Here is a 19,845-nt window from a genome sequence, read left to right as displayed (position 1 = left end):
AGAATCCAATCATCCTTGCTCCCTGCTCTTGGACTTCCAGCCTCCAGAACTGAGAAATAAATTTTTGTTGTTTATAAGCCACCTCTCACCTTCCCCCCATCTGGGGGTCTTCTCTTCACTGGTTTTGCGTTGCATCCAGGATAAAGATGAGGTCTTCAAAATTCCCTCCAAAGTCCAGCATAATATGAAATCTCATCCCTCCACCATTGACGTCCACCATGTGTGTACTAACTCCTATACTCCAACAACTCTTCCTTTTCATTTCTTAACTGCACTATCCTCCCTCTTGTTAAAAACCTTAAAAATGTTACCTGTTCCCTACCTGGAACTCTAACCTACCTACTGCCTTTCCACCATCCTCCATCCATCCTCACACCACCTCTAACACTTTTGGGTCTTGTCTCAAAGCTAGCTTCCTCGGGAAGCCTTCCTTCTCCTCCTTTATCAGTTCAGTGTCCTCTGGCACAATCTCTAAAGACCCTGGACTCTCTCTCTCCTGCAGCTGTGATTTCACAGTTATTACTCTCACAGGCACGCAAATATTTTCCTAAGGAATGAATGAAATAACTCAAAAGTTTTGAACTTCAAATATGCATGTAATAATGAAGAACACTAGGAGAGGACATTGTTTGAAAAAGATGACCTTGCTGGTGTTTTGCTTTGCATTAGAGAATTTTATTGCCTATGATCTTAATAAAATATTATAAGTTCAATAATATCACGTCAAGGCATTTTGAGTCTATAATAGACAAGACTCCTATAAAAAAAAATGTGTATTTAATCTTCATTAACTAAAGCATGATTTCTAGCATACTCTTTCAAGAGTATACTCTTTTAAGATATTTTAGAAAACTTGTAAAGAACAGCAAAACATTTTCTGCATCTGTAATATATTAGATGATTTTAAAGGAAAGGTGGAAAATAAGTGAAGTCAATTTCTGTTTTCAGTTATGCCTCCCTTCTTAATAGCTCAGTGGCATTTGAGAGCATATGTTTAAGTTGTCAAATGCAGATATTTAATGCAACTTCTTTACTTTATTGAGAGGTGCCTTGTTGAGCCCTGGTGATTTTTTCTTTTATTACTTATCTAACGATGAGACCATCTAAGCTACTCTCAGAAATACTGCTATACCAACCCACCTTAAAATATGCCTGAGCTCACACATGCAGGCATTCAAAGGAAAAGAAGCTTTTCCAACACAAGCCACAGGAAATGTGAAGGTGATCCTGCATACTCATATTTCAAGGCTGTCTGATAATTGGCTTAAAGTGCATTTGGCAATATTTCATAAGCAAACTTTTATTCATGCCTTTACTCCCTGAGGAAATATGGTTTCCTCTGTCTCATGTTCTAATGTAATACTTCCTGAAGAGCAGAGATATTATTTTTTGCTTATTTACTTTACCTTCTTGTTCATATTCAAAGTGACAACATTTTAAGACACTCTCGAGTCAGAAAGCATGAGAATTGCTAGCTCAGTGCTCAGGGAAAGCCGATTCCACCACATTATGCCAAAATTTATGATATCAGAGCTTCCCATCAAATAATGATAGCCCAAAATAATATACGGTTGGGCCAAATTGGGACATTTTATATGGACAATTCAAGATATCTCCATCTTCATTTGTGACCTAGTTATTCTTCATTTATTCAGTAGCTATTTATGGAACATTTTCTGTGCTGTGCACTCTGATACATGCTGAGTACACACTGATAGACATCAGTTCCACTCTTCAAGAGTCTACCTTCTAGTTGGAAAAAAAGACAGGAAATAATTACACAAATAAAGCTTATGCAAATTGTGTTAACTGCTGTGAAGGATAGTGCAAAGAGCTGTAAGAGACAACAGCAGGGGCATTGCAAGAAATCAGTTTGAGGAAGTAGCACTTAAGAGGAGGTCTGAAAGATGAGAAGAAATAAATGCATTCCATTTTCTACCCTCATTCTGTTCTTCAAGACTGAATGTGGAGATAGGGTATGCAACAAATAAAAACCCATGCTGTGGGCAGCAGCATCAGAACTATCTTATCAATCTGGTACTGATTCTCACACCTGGGGTCTCTCAACTGTTGAAAACACCGGCAGCAATGTGCCCCAAAGAACTAGAGTAGCAATTTGGAGTCCTGGGATCCCTAAGAATTGTGCTTAAGTCCTGAAATAATACTGTTGGCAATTGCAAGTGTCAGAGGTTCGCCATAAAGGACAGGTTTCAAGAGAACAATAGACTTCAGATGACAGCCCAGTCCCCACCACCCACCAGGAGCCCCAATGCCATCAGCTGTCATCGATATGCATATAGCAGTTGCTGAGGAAAGGTGCCCTAGCTCCTCACAATCTCTGAGCTGAACTCTCACATGAGATTCCACTGTCACCACTATTTACCCTCCCTACACTCATGGCAAATGCACGTGGGAAGACAGAACCTCCAAGGGGCCATCAGAAGCAACAGTGAGTTCTTGAAGTCTCCCCACCAGCTGCTGTGCTCCTTGGAGCTTCTGCTTCAGGTGGAAGAGAACCAATGCCATGAACCTTCTAAGAGAGAAAAAAAAATCCTAGGAGCTGATGGATGGCTCTGTTAATTATTTGACATTTCATGGTCATTCTATTATTTTGCTTTGTTTTTCATTTAATTTTAATGTAGTAATTTTCAGTTACTCTAATATTTATCACCTCCCTCTCATCTTCTCCTATTCTTTCTCCCCACTGACTTGGTAACTCTAAGAAATGAATGTACTTACCTTTCCTTTGTCTTAAACCCTCTCCTAGCTTCTCTTTATTCCACAATCAAATAACTTTTTATACGTTAACTTTTCATCCAACCTAGAACAGGATAAGACTTAATATGCTAATTGCCACATCTAATGCTTATTTACTATTGTATGTCAGTAATAAGAACAGAAGGGCTGCCCTGTAAATATTATTTAAGTGAATAAATGAACGTGAGTAAAGTAAGTGAATGAATGAAAGTGAGTAAAGTAAGTAAATGAATGAATGAATGAATGAATGAACAAATGAACTAACTAGGGGATTTAGCATCATTTGCTTATCTAGGTTTCCGTTTCCTTACAGCCAAGAAAGTTGAACCAGATTATTTTTAAATGCACTTTCTGCTCTAAAATTCTATGATTCTATACTGCAATAAAAAGCCTAAAAAGCACATTTTTCTACATATATTTGCGCTTACATTACAGAAAAGTTTTTATTGTTTTCTTATGTGTTTACTCCTAGTAAAGTTTAAATTTATTTGACAAGAGCTATTTGAAGCCCAAGAATATTTTTTATGCTTTCTGCTGCTTTTATTTTGAGTGGGAAAATGTTAGCTGGCAACTGGTGTGGTATGATGATGAGGTTTGAACATTACAAAGGAATGAATTTCAAGGCCCACGTTGTCCCTTCCTAGAGAGTTCCCTCTCTCCTTGCACAGAGAGTGGGGGTCTTTTTGAGGCTTTCCAAAAGCGGCAAATAGGCAACTCACAGTATCCTTCAACTGAAATCTGGAATTTTACATCTCAGCCAGAAGACTATCGTGATTTGTTCTTAAAAGTTTTTTCCCCCATAAATGATGAGGCCAATAATTAAAGTCAGAAACATCAAAATATGAAGCTCAAAACAAAACAAAAACTCCAGATCCCAGCCCTTTTGCTGTCGCTGCTTTTTGGAGTGGTTAGAGAATATCAGGTTTGAAGAGCTGGGTCACCTGTTTTGAACACGATTCCACAATCAGAGCCTAAGGGCACAGGTTTATTTGCCATATCTTCTTAACAGCCCGAGCTAGCTCGAACTAGCACCTCCATTAGGAAGGCCGTTTTTCCAGAAGTCATTGCTTTCAACGAATAAAGTTCAAGGAAACAAATTGGACAAAAAAAGGGCAGAAGTCAGGATGTATGACAGTTTTACCAACAGAAACAAAACATAGTATTCGCCATGCAGAAAGTCTCTTGAAACATGGATAGTCTAGCAATTAGCCATAATCATTGTCAAAAGAAACAAATATGAAAGACTCATTTCTCTTTTTCCAAATGATAGATGTTCCTTCTCATATTTTTATTTATTTTCTCTCTAAACTGTTTTATCTATATACCGATTTTTTTTTGTTGTGTGGAAACAACAAACTTCAAAATTTCCATTTTCAAAGGCTTGACTTTAATGGTCATTTATTTGAAAAGCAACTTCTAAGCACTTGCCAGCCTGTTTGAACATTTTAAATTAATGAGTCTCAAGGGACCTAGGAAACAAAGCTACAGGAACGGTAATTCTAATATCTGCCTGGAGCTAATGGCATCATAGGCACACCTAGAGCAGGGCAAGTAGAGTGGTTCTTAGAGACCCAATGCAATGAAACAGACACGCCAACTTCTGCTGCCTTTCATCAATGTACATACTCCATGTAGACAGTTTTATTCAACCGAAGAAAAAGTGCATTTTCCCCCTTAGCAACTTCATGTGAAGGCTAAATTCTCTAAATAAGCATTTTACTTCCCTGTGCAGCATCACCCAGGATATGTATTTAGTAGTCACTATTATTTTTGTTTTACACACATTATTCTTCAATCTATAAGTTCTCTCAAATAACACCATTCATATTTGGAAATATTATAAATGATGATTAAACAGTGGTTGATATTTGTAACATGCCTATATTTCTGCTTTAATTGTATTTGTTTGACAGTCTTTCCTTGATTTTCATGACCTCGACAGTATTAGGGAGTACTGGTCAGATATCCTGTACAATGTTCCCAGTCTGGGCTTGCACTATTAATTTTAATTTTTATTTTTTTTGCAATGTGGCTTCTGAAATTGGATCCTAGAAAACCTGTGGAATCCAAATAAAGTTTTTAATTAATTAATAGTAAAAAAAATGTATTTTTTTACTTCTCTATATGTAGTTAGTTACTTCTTTCATGTATGTTGCAATCATCCACTGGTTTTATGACATGTGGTAACAGGCAGTACTCATAACATGGTGAGCATTCAGATAAATTAAATTATAAACACTTCTGAGGATGAAAAGAAAGGAATTTCTTTTTGTTTTTTTTAAATACATTTTATTGATTTTTTACAGAGAGGAAGGGAAAGAGATAGAGAGTTAGAAACATCGATGAGAGAGAAACATCGATCAGCTGCCTCCTGCACATCTCCCAGTGGGGATGTGCCCGCAACCCAGGTACATGCCCTTGACCGGAATCGAACCTGGGACCTTTCAGTCCGCAGGCCGACGCTCTATCCACTGAGCCAAACTGGTTTCGGCAAGAAAGGAATTTCTTAATTAAATGTTTTATAATCCTGAAAAACAAGGTAGCACTCTCTGTCTATACATATTGATTTCTAAACAACTATATATATATAAAAGCCAAGTGACTGGAAGGCCAGAAGGACCGGTCACTATGATGCGCACTACGGCTGGCCAACCAGTCTGATCAGGAGCCCCCCCCCAGCCAGCCTCGCCCCCCAATCGGGGGCAGGGTACCACCCACGGCTCCTGCCCCCCACCAGCCTGGTCCAGTAGGCCTCCATCGGGGCGGGCTAACTGGACTCCACCCATGCACGAATTCATGCACAGGGCCTCTAGTAAGTAATAAATTTTTAGAAAAAATAATTTAATGTTTTTCATATGTAAATATGCTTACATAATTAAATGGAGACAAATATTTATACCAAGTAAGTAAGATTTCAGTCGCAGGGGAGGTAACTACATGTGAGAAGACAAATTTTAATGACTTTGTGTTCTCAGAAATGGCTGTTCTTTATAAATATTCTCTCTCAAATTATTTAGGTTGAACCTTATGAAACTGCCATTTTTGAATGAAAAATCTTAAGAGCATCAATTTCAAATAGTTCACCCTTATAGATTATAACACAGAAATCAATAAAATGTCATGCAATTTGCTCAGATTTTCTTTCTTTATGTTTCATGTAATATTTATAGAAATTCTGCAAAGTTAGGATTTTATTATCCCCCTTTTTTTTCTATGGCTAAGCAAGACTATAAACTAGTAAGGGATGGAGCCAGGATTTGTAGTTAAGCTCGTCTATGGCAAAGTGATTTTCCCTGTCACTTCTTCACTAATGTACCTAAAAGATGGGAGAGTGTTCCAGCCACATAAGTGGAGCACTTTTTCCCAGGGACCAGCTGAAGAGTCAACATAGGTAAGTCATGGGTCTGGAATTTTCTCCACTGCTCCTTGGTGAAACCTACAGAATTTCAACATTCTGATCAATGACTATTTCCTCTTCATGGAAAATGTAAGATTTTTTTTTAAAGATTCAAAAAAATTAGGTGGTATTTTGCTGCAGAGCTTACTTGTCCAGTTGTATGTTATTAGTTCTTTTATCATAGTTATTCATAGACGCTGGGGATCAGGGTCAGTCTTGGCTTCTAAGATTCAAAGATAGCCTGTTCCCTCTGTCATTCCTTTGCTGGAACATGCTTATCCAGATTAAGTAGTTTTGAACTGAAAGCATTCAAGAGAATGATAAAAGCTTATTTAAGAAAAAAATAAAAGCAGAAAAAAATAAAAGTACAACAAATTTTGAAGGATGAGAGGTATGGAACCATCATATTGAACTTGATAATAGGTAAGAACATTATGTTCTAGATATGAGTATTTCAGGGTCAACAAGCAGATCATCTCACTCAGAACCTGCTGAGGTCTTGCTTATCTTCCAGGAGACATGATTCCTCTGACTACTCCCCAGAATGGACACGAGCTCCAGGTACCCAAGAAAAAATGTCCATATTAAACTCACTAGTGAATTCTGTGGCTCTCTGAAACTTGGCTTAAGCAAAATGGAGAATTGAGAAATCATCTTGATTCAAAATATTTGCTACTGAATAGAAGATCCCCTACTGTCATCTATGATGCCTGTAATAACCCATCTATTGAGTATTTGACCAACATTTGGCTTTTCTTTGTCTGCACTATCATAGGGCATGACTCCTAAAGTTCAGAAATTTATTCAGCTCTTTGTGGGAGATTTTGAAAAATAAGTGTTTCCTTGAAAGTAACTCAAGTATTCATAAACAGATAAATGGATAAATAAAATGCAATATATCCACACACGAATATTATTCAGCAATAGAAACAAATGAACTACTTTTACACATTATGTTGTGGATACACTTTCTTTTAAATTATGTTAAATTGGTCACCAAAAACACATAGTGTATGATTCTAGTTATATGAAATTGCCAAAATAGGCAAATATATAGAGATAGGAAGTACATAGGGTGGGGCAAAAAGTAGCTGTACAGTTGTTTATATGGAAAATAACACGATAATTAATAAATAATAATACAAGAATAAACTCAGTGTTTCACATACAACTGTAACCTATGTTTGCCTCAACCTGTATTAGTGGTTGCCTAGAGTTAGGGAAAGGTTTTGGGGAAGGAATGAAGACTGACTATTGACAGGTATGTATTCTTTTATGAATGATGAATATATTCTAAAATTGCTTTTGGTGACAATTGGACAACTCTCAATATTATAGACGCTGGGGATCTGGGTCAGTCTTGGCTTCTAAGATCCAAAGATAGCCTGTTTCCTCTGTCACTCCTTTGCTGGAACATGCTTATCCAGATTAAGTGAAAACTATTGAGTTATTACATCTTAAATGGGTAAATCATATGGTTTGTGATTATATCTCAGTAAAGTAGATCTGAAAATGGAAATTTAAAGTAAATATTATGTGTTCTTTATCTGGTCAACATATATTAGACATATAAAAGTGCACCCTCTTTCTCTAAACAGAATGTCTTATAAACAACAAAAATTGTGGGAAAATAAATAATTGAGCACCAACCTTAATTTTTAGTTATTTTTTAGGTAATTGCCCTGATGAATGTTAGCTAAAACATCGGTCATTGTTTAGAAATTTCTATACCTTTTATTGTATCTCTTGTCACAAACTGCTTGAATAGCTACTACCCCCAAAACAACATTTTTAAAATATATTTTTATTGGTTTCAGAGAGGAAGGGAGAGGGAGAAAAAGATAGAAACATCAATGATGAGAGAGAATAATTGATAGGCCATCTCTTGCATGCCCCCCTGGGGATTGTGCCAGGCATGTGCCCTTGACCGGAATCAAACCCAGGACCCTTCAGTCTGCAGGCCAATGCTCTATCCACCGAGCCAAACCAGCTAGAGCAACATTTCAAAGTGTTTTGGTTTTTAATATTGACAATAAAAAAAGGCATAGATGTTTGACATTCTTTGGTGTGAGTCAAACTTTACATTTCATTTGTGTGATTGCTATAGTCATTTCAAAGCAATAATAACTGTGTACAAATGCAGTGCCATTCCAACAGTCCACTGTGTTCCAGAATGTCTGACAGCACCATGGCAGAGCAACACTGACGGATAAATTGCCATGTTAGTTACCAACAGCTTAAAGTACTAGTCAAGGGAAAATGCCATATTCTTTAAGAGATAATTTTGGCCCTGGGTCCTGAATCTAGCAGAAGCCTTTTGGTTGAGAGAAGAAAGGAGACAATTTGTTCTTTAGAAGATTTGTGGATCAGCTTTTTAATACCATCACATTAAGAGATCCTATCATCATCATATGGCCAGATGGCTGCATTGTTAGAAGCTGCAGAAGGAAGGAATTGGGTTTCTTCGAAGAGAAAGCATGAATATATATTTGGTCATAGTAAACATTCATTCACATGCCTAGATTTTAAAGGCAATTTGACATCATGGTTTTTGTTAACATTTCTAAGCAAGATCTCCACAGGAATGATTTCCTTAACAGGTTTTAGCTGACTTCAGGAGATATGAGAAAATACCCAGCATTCTGAGCTAAGAACTCCACTGTCTTATAAACCCTTGCACAAGGATTTGCCCTTGGTGGAATCATAATGCAATGGCATTTCTCAAAGATTGCATCTGACTCTCTAAAGAGTCCAAAATATTGACTAAAGTGAATATGTGAAAAAATAAAAATGTCCACATACAATATCATCATTTCTTTTTTATGGTTTCAATTCAAAAAGTCAAACCTGAAACTGTTATATGACATAATAATTATTGTTTTTGTCTGACTTAATTTGTTCTGAAATAAAACTATTTATTAAGTACAGTGAACTCACAAAAGTTGCTATGGGTTATAATCTACTTAAAACTATTTTTCCTATTTCATTAGACTTTAATGTTAGCCTCTTTCTCATAGTAGACTTTTACTAAAATATGTCTTACTAGAGGCCCAGTGCAAGGATTCGTGCACCGGTGGGGTCCCTCGGCCTAGCCTGCAGGGATCAGGCAAAACAGCTCTCCGACATCCCCCAAGGGGTCCCGGATTGTGAGAGGGCACAGACCAAGCCAAGGGACCCCAGCGGTGCACGATCAGGGCCCTGGAGGGACCACGGAGGGCTCCAGGACGTGTCTGGCCTGTCTCGCCCAGTCCTGATCTACTGGACCCCAGCAGTAAGCTTTCCTACTTGTTGGAGCATCTTCCCCCTGGTGGTCAGTGCACATCTTAGCGACTGGTCAAATGGTCAAACACTTCGCATATTAAGCCTTTATTATATAGGATATCACAATCTAATAAAACTTCATTATGAAATTTTAAAAATGGCAACATGGTTCTCTTTTATGAAGATGGCTTATAAATAAAATAAATAATTGTACCTTAAAATGTTTATTATGTATAGATAACAACATTGAAGACTTTTGGACTTTTAGATTATGTGAAAGTCAAAATCACAAAGCGACATCGTTTTGTCAGTGATAGTTATTCCGAAAGCATTTCATTTTAAAACCATAATGACAAAAGGGAGCCATTTGAATGTAAAAGTAATATGCAGACATCAAATCAGCTCCATTAAGGAGGCAAGGAAGGGGGTGTGTGTTCTCTGGGTGATGATGTGTCGTGGCCCTAGCGGAGCATGTCTGCAGATGGTCGAAGCAAGGCTGTATGCAGGCACAACACGAACTGCTTTTTATGTGAAGAGAAAGGAGCTTCCATTCCAAGAAAAATATTAAAAACTTTTATGTGTGTTTATTATTGGTTATGGGTCCCAAATTTTGCCTTTTCCCATTTTTTAGCAAATCCTTATTCATAGGACAAAGAAGTCAACCTAAGTACTTTTTTACTTATTTATTTTTCAGTTACAGTTGACATTCAATATTATATTAGTTTCAAGTGTATAGATAACTCCATGGCATCACTTCAGATTGAGGTGAAGAGTCAACACAGAGTTGTTAACCTCATCCCCAAGTGGCTGGTGTCTCAGACATACAGCCTCAGCCTCCCTGCTCAAAGCATCCTCGCCAGACCCTTAGCATTCCTTTCAATATACCAGAGGACCATAGTGCAAAATCTCCCACGCTTCAATATTTTAGTCACATGTGACACTCACCCTGACCCCCAAACACTTATTTTCAATTTCCCACTGCCAAGAATTTCCTTATAACCTCCTGTAGAGATGGACATATCTCATTCCAACCCTCGGGTCTTTCCCAACTCTTCTTGCACAGGGAAGATTCATTGAATTATGACTTCTTGTTTCATCCAGCTCTTTAAAAAGTCAACTGAATGACACCCAAAGTCTTCATTGAGCAGAAAGAAAGGCATTTTGCTCTTACCTTTGATCTCACTTCTGGAATACCTCTAGGAGGTGCCTCTTGCCTTGGACTTCACAGCCTCTGTCTTTTCCCTCTCCTCACCGCATGCTGACCAAAGAGCCTCTTATCATTACTCAGCAGGTGCTGATTCAGGAACAGTCATCCGTTTATTGTGTGTGCCATTTTCCCTCTTCTGCTTTTGTAGCTGTCCTGCCTGCCTTCCAAGCTCACCTCACTCTCATCCAGCCTTCTCTGCAAATCCAATGTGATTGAGCTCATTCTCCCAACTTCCTCCAGCATGCAGACCTGTCACTCCTATGATACTTAATAATGTTTTCATAGTTATAGCAATGTGTTCTGCCTGAAGACATACCAGAACTCCCTGAGAGTAAGAACAATACCTCGTATTGCTTGTCTTTTCAGCACCAGCACCAAGACCATACACTTCGGAGAGGGAGCACTAAGTCCCCTCACTAAACTACACATAACCTCTACCCCACGCCTTCCATTCCCCAGTGCTTCTAGACAAAGGCCTGTCTTGCACTCCACTTGGGGTTCAGCATTAGTGGATGCCTAGTGCATACCTAAATCTCAAGTAAAAAACCCAGCATCATGAAGAGTGAACATACACAGAGGGCAATTCCATCACAAGGACCATTTTACCACAATGTGGATTCGCTGTGAAATCATTAAAGTTTAACGGTCTAGCTCCTCGGGTGCACAAGCTCCATTCTCAGTGACCTGGGGAACGGGGTTGGCCAATGTGTCCACATGGTCATAAGTTTTTTGTAAATTTTTCAAAAGGAAGATATTTTAACTGCAACTGTTTCCTTCCATTCAGACTCCCACTATATCTTACCTTCCTTCATATGGAGATCATTGGAGTGACCACAGACACGTGTGAGGTCTCTCTTAAGGGAAATTGACTGGCATTGTGTTTTTATGAAATATATTCATGTGACTTGAGAGCATTTTCATGGATAGTTAAGTGATTGGTAGCCATCCACATGTCTGATTGGCTTCCAGAAATAATCTTACCATAGGCAACTCAACCGGACATTGAGACATGAAGGTGTCAGCTCAGAGATGATTTTGCAACATAAGCATGTCCTACTATCCCCAATACCAGAAATATATAAAGAAATATAGACGGTAGAGAGAAAACAAGGAAATTAGCCTGTGGAGAATTGCATCACCAGACATGTGAAATTATAAATTCAAGATTGGGTTCTCTCCTGGAAGAAATTTACTTGATAATGCAGCATTGAAAATAATAACTAACTACATCTGCCGGGAGCCGGTCCATCCTTGCTGTTTCAAGGGACCTGGCATATATGGCATACTTTTCTTAATATGTTTGCTCACCTTCTTGGCGCTGTGTTTTAACCAAAGTCACCTCTCCGAGAAAGGTTGAATCCCCAGGTAGGGATTTTCCCCTGAAGTTAGGGAGGGAATAAAACCCCTCAACTAAGTGCCAGGCGGGTAATTAATCCCTTTAACTACGAACAATCATGCTTAAACTACATAATCTTTTCTCCCTGGAATGGAGATAAGAAACGCCCTAACCTTTGTAATAGAGATTGATAGGATTGAATCAACTGGTATAAATACAGTTGTAACAAGACAGAAAGACTCAGAACTCAGAACACAGAACTAAGGACACAGGGCTTGGAAGACAGGACCAAGAGAGACAGAGCCTAGGCACAGAACCTACACAGAACGTTCTCTAGAGACAGAAGAACTTCGCTGGCGAGAGCATGCTGGAGGATCCTGGAGAGGGACTGGCCTCGGAGCCTAGAGACAGAGCCTAGCGGGAGAACATGGCAAGGGATCCTGGACTGAAGCTGACTACAGAGATTGGCAGGAGAACCTGACTGGAACCTGGACACTGAACCTGACTGGAGAGCCTGGACAGAACCTGGCTGGAGAACCTAGCGAGGGGACATGGCTACAGAACCTCGCTGGAGATCCTAAGCAGAGCCTCTCTGGAGATCAAGACCAGAACTTGGCTGGAGATCCTGGCTAGGCTGCTGATCAACTGAACACTGTCTCCGTGACATTCCTTCTTCGCCGACTCCGTCCACACCTTTGGGGACCCCTGGACCTGCTGGGGCTGGACCCCGGCATACATCATTTGTGTTTTACTTCTTTTTTAATGGAAGTCAATAAGAAAGAATCTACCCACATTCTTACATTTGTATAGCAGAAACCTGTATTACAAGTAATAGGTATGCCTATAACAACGCATATATCAAAGAAATTTTATAATGGTTTCCCACTAAATTTGTCATCAACCTGGAAAATGTATAAGATATTATCAGCAAAGGTTTGTGAAGCTGAAAAAATGTGCAGACAACAATAAGACTGGTTTATCTTTCTATTCCCTTTAGAGAAAATCTAAAGCTGCTGTCATATGAAGAGACAAATATTATGGAGCTAAAATGTAGGGGGAAAGTATTGTAGAGGTGTATTGGCAGTTGGTTGGTTAAAATATCACTTTTCTGGAAGTTGTCATGTTTGCAGTATTTCTCAGCCTTTTTGTATTTGAAATTTGTTGCCATTTCTTTTCTCCTTCTAAAGAAATGAATATTCACTTTCACACCTAAGTTAGAATTTTCAATTTTGTTTTTCTTTCTCTTAAAGAGGGTCTCCCAAAATTTTATGTACATCAGACCCTAAAAACCTGGATCATCCCCAAAGAAAGATATAAGCGCCAAGTATAAGCAAGTGGTTGGCTTATAACTAGCTTTATTTCCGTCTTGTCCCAGCTAGTAAGTGTGAAGAGTTTCCTCCAAATGTAGGCAGAGTTCACATTACAGCCTGAAATGAATGAAAAGTAAGTTCATCTTCAGAGAACTAAAGACAGTATCAGAGAGCAGAGAAGTCATTATTGCAGATGCCTTTCTTTGGTCTGTGCTTTGCCCGCTCCCACAATGATATAAGATTATAAGAACCTAGGGTCAAGGTAGTGCACCTTTCTTCAAGGAGAATGGAAAATTGTCTAATCAATTCAGTAACTGCCATCCCAGCTGCATGCTATTAAAAGCTCTGGAGTACTAACGAATATTGAACCAGTTTTCCAAGGGCAAAGTTACTGCTGTTATATAAATATCCTGAAACCACTCCAGATCATGAACCCTTTATGCTTCTGTTGGCAAAGGAACTCCTGCTCACTTCCTCCCTATTTACCCATCTTACTAACCCTAAGGAAGAGGACCTCTGAATGAGAGTGTAGGTGGCACTTTCTTCCCCCAAATGGCCATCTAGTTATTCTCAACAACAGCATTCTGAGGATATACTGTAAAGATATTGTGAGCCCAGGAATCTCCCATTGTTGGGGAGAGTAAAAAGTAGTGGTCTTGACACTTCAGCAATCTATAACTATTTTAAGGACTTTCCCAAAATCTTTTTATTATGTCTTGGTGTTTTTTTAACCTCAAAGGAAAAGGTATGGACTCTGAGAAACCATGACCATGAACAACTACTGAAATCAGAAAGCCCCATATAGCTGTGGGCATGGGCTTAAGTCCAAACATCTGATTAAATAGCCAGATAATTAATGTTCTCAGTTTTACGTGGCCAAACCAACTTGTTAAGAATACTAGTAAGTACCTTTGGATGATTTTTAGCAAAATGTTATAAAGCCTCATTCCCAGGATAACATTTAACGTGAACCTTCCATAACCTTGTTTCTGACTCTTCCCTTTCTGCAGGCCCTTCTGTGCCCCAGTCTCCCTCCCTGCTTCTCTACAGTGTGTGGAACTTTCCATCTCCAAGTATCACTCATTCTACCCAACCTCCCAGAGACACCCTCCTGTTTCCCACCCACCAAGATCCTAGCCAACTCTCATGAGTGTATCTTATGTCTTGAAACTTTTCTTTAAGTTTTCTTCTTCCCATCTCCCTCTGAATGCCCGTAGTACATTAGTATCTATGGGATGTGTTGGAGATTTAAGTTATTGTTGTTCTGAATTACTATTTAAGATTGTAGCTGTTGCTTTCATACTCTAATCTATTCAGACATGTATTTAAGATGGCTAAAAAGAGGCCAGCTATGTAATAAGATTAAATAAATTAACTTAAAACCATGAAACAAAGAGAAATCCACTTAGCATACACTATATTAAAAGTGAGAGAGGGAGCAGGAAATGAGAAGAGGAAATAGAGAAATGGGAAGATGTGTTTATTGCAGTTACAAACAGAAGTTTAGAGTATTACGAGTCTTTTTTTCTATTTCGTGAAATTCGATAGCCCTTTATAAACCTGAAGATTTTGTTGTAACTGTTACATTGACTCTAATACAAAGACACTGCTTTGTTTGTTGGGCCATGAAAGGAAGAGGGCATTTGGTGGGTCAGTGGGAATTATGACCAGGGTAGAGAAGTTGGCATAGAAGCCCAAAGATAACATATTCAATCAACAATATTAAATGTGTAGAACGCAAATCATTTGCCCCCAGCTGATCCCTGCTTTCTTCAAGAAGAACTGCCAGGTTTCTTACTTAACTGCCTCTTTTGCCCTCTCTCCCAGGTCTGCTTTGTGAACCTGGATGTGAACAAGGATGAGTGCAGCACGGAGCACCTGCAACAGGTAGCACTGGGGACTCGGGCTCTCGAGGAGCTCATTACAAGGGTGGGCTGCACTGATGGGAGAACCAACAGGACTTCACCTCTAAATGATGCTCATTTTGTAGGGGACTGTTTAATTGGATAGTTTCATCACAGCCCATTTCCCTGATCCCCTTCCTTCACCTTCCCATGCACTTTGCCTGCCTTATGTTTGTGAAATTGGTTTTCCCAAGAGACAGAGCTACTCTCCCAGCAGGCACTTCTTCCTCCCACCATTTCCTTAAAGTGTCCTTTTCTGCTCTCCCCTTCTCCACTCTCCAGCACTGTCTGAGACAGCTTTTCCAAGGTTTTTCCATCCCTTTCCTCTGGCTCTCAGGGTTGCTGCTTCCGGCTGCTTTTTCATCGTCAAATGTTTTATCACCAACCTTGCTTTCCCAGTCCTACGCTTCTCTGGAACTCACACGTTTCACACTCTGCAGCAGCTACGTATTCTAAGATCGTCCAAAGTTGTGAGAATTCTGATGTAAATCCTTGACAACATACAGGAACTTGAAGGCTCATGCCATCCTTTGGGCTATAGCCTCTGGACACAATGGGAAGAATGATTGGTGTGATGATCGTTTCATGCCCAGAGCTGCAGATGGTTTGATCTCACTATTGAATGTAATGCTTTTAATGTATAACAGCATGCCATTTGCAGCTTGATTATCACAGAACAGTAGACCTGCAATTACTCAGGACTCCTGTGATGTTTTTGTTTTTTTGACAGTGCTTCATCTGAAGCTTTCCAGTAGGTTCCAGATATCATTCATCTGTGTAGTAGTGGAAAGGTTTTCAAAATAAATTGTACATATGATTTCATTTGATGGGATTATGGAGCAGTGTCCATCAAAGAGAGATGCCAAAGCAATTTGGCATCATAAGAACTGGGTGTTTGGGGATTTATATGAGTGATTTGAGGCCGTTTTTAGCTATGGCTAGGAGTAGATACTTTGGCACTGACTTAGCTATATACACTTGTGTGAGGTCTTAATCTTCTCTGGGGCTCAGACTACTTAAGTGTAAAAAAAAATGTAATAGTGGTACTTAATCCCTATAGGGGTGTTGTGGGAATTAAATGTAGTAAAATATAACATCTAAAGACTTTAGTTAGCTTATTGCCTAGTGCATAGAGCAAGATCCATGTTAGTAATTATTTTATTATTGGAATTATTATTGACTTTATTAGAAAATAAGATGATTATTAATCAATAACTCTCTTACCCCAGGACTTAAAACAACACAATTTCTAATCTACTAAGTATACCTGTGGTGTGACAGCAATTATTAAATACTAACTTTTGGAAGTTTAGTACTAACAGCTTTTAAAAGCTTTATATTTAAAGACTCTTCTACAATTTGTAGCTTCTACCAATCTAAACAAATGCTTCATTTTCACACCATCTCTTCTAGTAATAATTTAGTAGATTAAGTAACCTATACTATAAATAGTTATATGAGTACATTATTTTTGTAAGTAAATAGTTTTGGGCAAGTTTTTTGGAAGTGAAAAGAAATCATCTAAACTAATGAAGATTCTTGCTCTACAGAAATTGGTCAACGTTTCTCCAGATCTCCCAAAACTTATCAGCTCCATGAATGTCCAAAAACCAAAAGAAAATGAAATTGTCCTCCTCAGTGGGTTAACATCTGGAAATCTCCAGGCAGATTTTAAAGTTTCACAGGTAAGAAGTATAGGCTCCTGATGAGGTACTCATTTACTAGTGATGTTATCAATGGCTGGCTCTTGGCAAATATCAGTATGAACCCCAAATAGATGCCTCACATAAACTCTTATAGCATAAAAATAAGAACATCTCTGTATTTAATAGTTCATTTGTATTTCTCCGAAATATTGAAACTTAGAGTTTGACAGACCTTCCTTTACATCAACTCAAATTCTTAGTGCTACGTGGCACTTAAACTAGAGCAGACACACTAGGCACTGGCTGGTTTTCTGAAAATATACCAGGTAGTAAAAAGCAGAATTGTCTTCTGTTACAAGAATAACACCAAAATTCTAATTCATACTATGTGGTCCCAGAATCCCAGAGTTTCTTCTTTCTGGATGTTTTTTAGTTCTTAGGATGCACCAAACAGCCAAGTAGTAAGTATAAGATAGCAGCCCCCAGGGTGCAAATAGAGTTTTTTGGTCCCAAAGAATGAAATTTCCAAAAGAAAAGAATGCTACTAAAAATAAAGTAGGAATTATTGTTCTCACCCAACACCCTGTTGTCCATTGTTATTAGATAAATCATTATTATACTCTTTACTTGAAGAAAAATAAAAATATACAAAGTGTTTAATCAACTTACAGAAAAATATGTAAAAGATTTCTAAAGGCACATTGTATGAAAGATTGCTAATTTTCTCAAATAAGATATGTTTATACTGAAAGCTATAGATTAAGATAATAAGCATTTGTTTTTCTTCAAATTGTCCTTTCTTGGGTTTTAGTTTTGCTGCAAATTTTTAAATAATTTATTCTCCAGTATTTCAAATTATCAAAAAATTCAGAGGCCCACCCACTATTTCTTGCTCTACTCCTGATGCTTTGTAAAAATGTGCGCACAGCCCATTACAATTTGTTAAGCAAGACTAGAACAAAATCCTCGGAGGCAATCTAATAATACATTTCCTTAGTGAAAAAATTAATTGTCTGAAAAGAGAACACAGAAATGTCTCTAAATATCCTCTCTTTATCTTAGGCAAAATCATTATGACCAAAAGTAATTTACAAACCTCAGTTTTAAGAATATTTCTAGACCAGTCCTTTTAGTTGGGATTTCTAATTAAACGTATCAGAAAATTGACTTAGCACAGAAAGAATGCATTGTCTCATGTAACTAAAAAATCCAGTGGGTAGATTAAATACAGGGATTTGAACAATGTCATCCGATATGCATATTCTCTTATGGCCTCTCTTCTGCTTTCTCTCTGTATACCCCATTATCAGACAAGTTCTTCTCACAAGAAAGCAATATCCTTTGGATTCAAGTTGAGTAAGAGAGAATGTCTCTTCCAGGTGGCTCCCAGGAAAAGTCTCATTGTGTCCTATTAGCTCTCATTTGTCATGTGCCCATTTCTGAACCAGTAGGTAAGCAACTTTTAATGGGACAAGGCAACCAAACTGAGAATATCCCTAAACCAGCAGGTATTGGCAATAGTTGACTAAGATGAGATTTGGTATTGCTGCGCTACCCCAATATTGCTGGTCTATGAAAACATGGGGACTGTGGTACCTACAAAATAATTTAGGCCTTTATGAGAGTTGCTTCAATTTGCAAAACTGTCTCCTATCGTGAAGATACACAAAAGTTTAGTTTTCCTTTGGGCAAAGCCAATTATTGAGCACAGGCAGACTATAATTCTGCACCAGCTCTTAAAAACCCAATCATCTTTTATTTCAGTGGAGTTGTGGTCTGATTCAGTTCTGGCCTCTCTCCCCTATTTTAATAGCTTTGAAGAAAGACTTCCTTACCTGATTAACTTTGCCCAGGGCAATCTTTGCTTTGATAGAAGAGAACAAAAATATGTGGTACAACTGGTCTATTTTCCCCTATGTCAAATTTTCTCCTAGGTACTCTGTGTTCCCAAATAGCACTTGAATTTTTTTCAAGCAGTTCATCAGAATAAGCCTAGAAGATGTTCCAAATATTTTAAAGGTCCCCACTCCGAACAGGAGAGATTGAGGGAAGAAGAAAGGTCAGAGTCAATGATTTTCTAATTTCTTTTTCTAATAAAAGTATTTTTTTTCTCTCCACTTTTAGTATCCTTGGCTGCCAGACATCTGCTTGGTCCAGTGTGCAAGGGGGAACAGACCAAACAGTACCAACTGCATCATCTTTGAAATCAACAAATTTTTGATTGGCCTGGAATTGGTTCAGGAGAGGCAGCTCCACCTGGAAACAAACATCTTGAAGGTGGAGGATGACACCAACTGTTCCCTGTCTTCAATTGAGGAAGACTTTCTCACCGCATCTGAGCACCTGGAGGAGGAGAGTGAGGTGGAAGAATACAGGAACGGTGAGAACTCTCCAATAAAACAAATGTGCATGCTGAAATTAGTCACCTTATAAAAATGTCTACATGCAATTTTAGAAAAGTTTCAGGCCACATCAGTTCAGATGACACATCCCAATCTTCACCAAGTTTGGGAGGAAAAGAGGATGAGAAAACTGGTGAAGATGCTGACTGAGGCATTTAAATTTAATGATTGGATGGCTCCATTCTCTCTAAAAATGTCTTAGGCGTTCTGATGAAAATGTGTGTGTTTCAAAGGGAAATCCTCCTGACTGCCAAGAGATGGAGACTATCACTGGGAGGAAAGTTAACCTCCCTAAGTCTTCCATCAAAGCCACTTACTTGTTGAAGCTGAGTTGGACTGACCTGAATCCTAACACAGTCTCTTTGAAGCTGTGAAACCTGGGGCCAGTTATTTAGTTTTTGTTTAGTCTTCTGAGCCCTTATCTATAACATGGGAGTATAGTAGTTCCTGTAGCACTAATATATTTAAAAGTATGATATGAGCTTGTCGTGTGCTGTTTAACGAGGGGGGATACATTCTGGGAAATGCATTGTTAGTCAAGTTCATTGTTGGGCTAACATCATAGTGCACTTATACAAACTTAGATGCTATAGCCAACTACACACCTACGCTGTCCCGTATAGTC

The 19,845-nt window shown here is 38.5% G+C and overlaps 1 protein-coding gene across 6 annotated transcripts in view; it reads left to right on the top strand.

Annotated features, from left to right (window-relative positions):
- SPHKAP (SPHK1 interactor, AKAP domain containing) overlaps window positions 1–19,845 on the top strand; it is a 105,246-nt gene that overhangs the window by 62,053 nt on the left and 23,348 nt on the right. For all 6 annotated transcript variants that reach the window (XR_009453766.1, XM_059703401.1, XM_059703399.1 and 3 more), the window contains 3 exons: window positions 15,096–15,155; window positions 16,723–16,857; window positions 18,943–19,198. Coding sequence is in view for 5 of the 6 variants with exons in the window: in XM_059703401.1 (XP_059559384.1) it covers window positions 15,096–15,155; window positions 16,723–16,857; window positions 18,943–19,198 (451 nt within the window). In the remaining variant the exon portion in view is untranslated. The remainder of the gene's footprint in view (window positions 1–15,095; window positions 15,156–16,722; window positions 16,858–18,942; window positions 19,199–19,845) is intronic.

Source organism: Myotis daubentonii, chromosome 7 (genome assembly GCF_963259705.1).
Source record: "Myotis daubentonii chromosome 7, mMyoDau2.1, whole genome shotgun sequence".
Lineage (NCBI taxonomy): Eukaryota > Metazoa > Chordata > Mammalia > Chiroptera > Vespertilionidae > Myotis > Myotis daubentonii.
Note: the sequence above shows the minus strand (reverse complement) of the source record. Positions and strands in the feature narration are given on the sequence as shown.